Source organism: Limulus polyphemus, unplaced genomic scaffold (assembly GCF_000517525.1).
Source record: "Limulus polyphemus unplaced genomic scaffold, Limulus_polyphemus-2.1.2 Scaffold10731, whole genome shotgun sequence".
Lineage (NCBI taxonomy): Eukaryota > Metazoa > Arthropoda > Merostomata > Xiphosura > Limulidae > Limulus > Limulus polyphemus.
In genome coordinates, this window is record NW_013676341.1 from 172 (window position 1) to 3,493 (window position 3,322).

The window sequence follows — 3,322 nt, forward strand, 5'->3', positions numbered from 1 at the left end:
AAGATGGATACATTCTGCTGCTGATGTTACATGGTTAAGATGGATACACCCTGCTGCCAATGTTACATGGTTAAGACGGATAAACCCTGCTGCCAATGTTACACGGTTAAGATGGATACATCCTGCTACTGATGTTACATGGTTAAGATGGATACATCCTGCTGCTGATGTTACATGGTTAAGATGGATACATCCTGCTGCTGATGCTACATGGTTAAGATGGATACACCCTGCTGCCAATGTTACATGGTTAAGATGGATACACGCAGCTGCCAATGTTACGTGGTTAAGTCCTACCTTACCAATATCACATTTGAGTGAATACAATATTCTGGAGATTAAATTCAAGACATTCTACAAATCTAACTTATAGTGAAAAATGTGAATAATAAATACAATGTTTATGCAACTGGTACCTACAGAAATAAGTAGTAAAACATATTACTCACTATATTACAATTACCAATAAATTATCAAAAAAAGGCAGTACAAAAAGACAACAAATACAGATAAACAAATAAAACTTTTTATTACCCATGCTCTCATTTTATTTTAACTATCTTTTTATCAGAAGATTGATATCAGGATATAAAATAATGCTCACAGTCTGTTTATCATTCATATTATTTAAAACATTCATTCTCCTTCAAGATTTGAACATTTCTGAAGGTCTATTTTTTCTCACATTAAGAATGATTGAAATACAAGATAATTCAAAGTTACATATTTAATATCTTTTCAGAATTATCATCACTAAATATTAGATATGTATTCTAAACACTGCAATATACACTGCTGAAATATAATCGTCCTTATACTTGTAATGTTGGTTTTATGTAAATTACCGATTTGGATATTACGATGACCAAGGTAACGTCATTGGTTGAGGGTTTTGAAGATACGACATCACTACTGCAGAGATTGATAACCTATAAAAATAAAAACATGACTTTTGTTTATCTTTAGTAAAATTAGGTAGTTTAAACAAAACTAACGATTTGATACCCGAAATATGAGTTGACTAAAAGAAGCATAACAAAACTTGTTTGATTGTTGTGAACAAAAAGACTAAGTAAGTTTGATACTCAGATCCCACAAACATTTCCAAAAAAACTGTCACGGTTTCTGAAATCTTTGTAACATCAGAGATATATTTGAAGAATCAAATATAAATAATTACATGTATTAAAATGGAGTTTTATATGCACATCTTCCAATATCATATATAAATGTACTTGTAAGTAGATTTTAAAACTTCAGTCCTTTCTCGTTAAAATACCATGCAGGTACTCTTAATCAAACTACTGATAGTTAAGTGTACATTACTTTTTGAGCTACTGTGACTATTAATGCTACGTACATCTGCATCAGCTGTGTAATTTCTTACACATGTTTATAAGTTTAGTACTTCAGTTTTACCTGTTTGTGTGTAATGTTTATAGATTGATAACAAATTACAAAAACACCCAGAACATAACAGATACAAAGATCAAGGAAACTTTGTAGCCTGAGAGTAAAGTTTGAAAATTCAACTTTCAGACTTTGTCAGTGCTGTTTGTAACAACGATTTGTTAGTTAGTGCTGCTTGTAACAATGATTTGTTAGTTAGTGCTGCTTGTAACAACAATTTGTTAGTTAGTGCTGCTTGTAACAACAAAAGCAGCACTGACTAACAAAGTAACAAATATTTGTTAGTCAGTGCTGCTTGTAACGATTTGTTAGTCAGTGCTGCTTGTAACGATTTGTTAGTCAGTGCTGCTTGTAACAACGATTTGTTAGTCGGTGCTGCTTGTAACAACGATTTGTTAGTCAGTGCTGCTTGTAAAAACGATTTTCTAGTCAGTGCTGCTTGTAACAACGATTTATTAGTCAGTGCTGCTTGTAACAACAATTTGTTTTATCAAAATCTCTCCTACCTGATGTTATTATATATATATATATATATATTACTTCCCCTTTTGTCTAGCTGTGTACTTTTGTTATGTTTCTCTAGGGGATCAACAGAGCTTATTTTCTTTTACTCCATGTGAGTGTTAACAATTATATGAGAATGTATAACTACAGCACTGAAATATATTCTAAATAACTGAAGATCTTGATATTTTAATAACTGCAACTGAAATGATTGAAAGAACACTCCATCACCAACTTGCATAGTCTTAATTCAGTAGTTTTATTTCTCTCAGTTGAAATTTTTAAAGCACCTGTATACAACTGGTTTCTTAATAATGCAGTTACACTTTATAGTGCTGATAAGATTATTTCAATGAGAAATGCATGTGCTTAAATGGAAATATGTAGTGAAAGAATGTCAGGTTGCTTGCGTCCTCTTGCAACTGGTGTACATTTGTTGTTTATAATCTAATATTATTGACAGTAAGTAAGATCCTATTTTTGTCTGAACACTCCTCATTCGCATTAAAATAAATAAAAACTACCCCTGACTATATGAGGAAAATGTTCAAAGTTTGAAAATGACAAGTTTCATCTTTGCAATAAAACTGTTATATTAGAACTCCAATTCTTCAAGACACACAGGTATATCCCACAAAGTATGGTGCATTAAACGAAATACTCACATAAAACTACTAAGTATCTGCTTGGTGTCATCATTGATGCGAGTGTTAGCAAAGCTAATACTGGAACAGTATAATGCAACCCATGCACACCATTTAAGCTGTCAATGAAAAAAACAAAAAATGTGTATATACTGTAAGCATTCTTACAAATAAACTAAACTTTATAGCAAAACTAGTTTAAATCTCCTTGAAGCTGAGAGAGTATATTTTTTATAAATTAACTTTATTACCTACTGATTGATATACACTGTAACTGAAAGATTAGGACTGGGCACACACAAATATATAGTTTAACTGATCAATTTCTTTAAAAGTTGCACACTGAACTTGTAACAAACATCTCATCTTAATAACTTCAATAATCAGGCAGGTGGTAACATTGCCTATGTAGGGATGGGATTGTTAATCTAAATGGTATTTTAAATATCTCCTCAATAGGTCATCATAGCTTTATAATACTATACAGTGTTTTCTTTTATATCAATAGCTATGTAATGACTAAGTCACAAGTTCTAGGAATGTCTGTAAATATCATAAGAAAATGTCTGAATTTCTTGTTTTTCTTTCTTCTGATTCTTTTTTATTACATGATAACTCAAAACCAAAACAATGGTGTCAACCAATTTCACTGAGGTAACACAGTTTCGAACGGAGTATCCGCTTTAGCAAGTATTGTAATAACTAGTCGTAATTAAAAAAAATCATAATTCTAGTGTAAACGATGTTATCATTACCCCTTGAAG

At 31.4% G+C, this 3,322-nt stretch overlaps 1 protein-coding gene across 1 annotated transcript in view; it reads right to left on the reverse strand.

Annotated features, from left to right (window-relative positions):
* Positions 1–510: 510 nt before the first annotated feature.
* The window catches only part of LOC106476497 (protein Asterix-like), a 6,558-nt gene continuing 3,746 nt past the window's right edge, over positions 511–3,322 (reverse strand). The window contains exons 3-4 of the mRNA XM_013937155.2: positions 2,580–2,677; positions 511–929 (exon numbers count right to left, since the gene is read on the reverse strand). Of these exons, the coding sequence (XP_013792609.1) occupies positions 857–929; positions 2,580–2,677 (171 nt within the window). The 3' untranslated portion in view covers positions 511–856. The remainder of the gene's footprint in view (positions 930–2,579; positions 2,678–3,322) is intronic.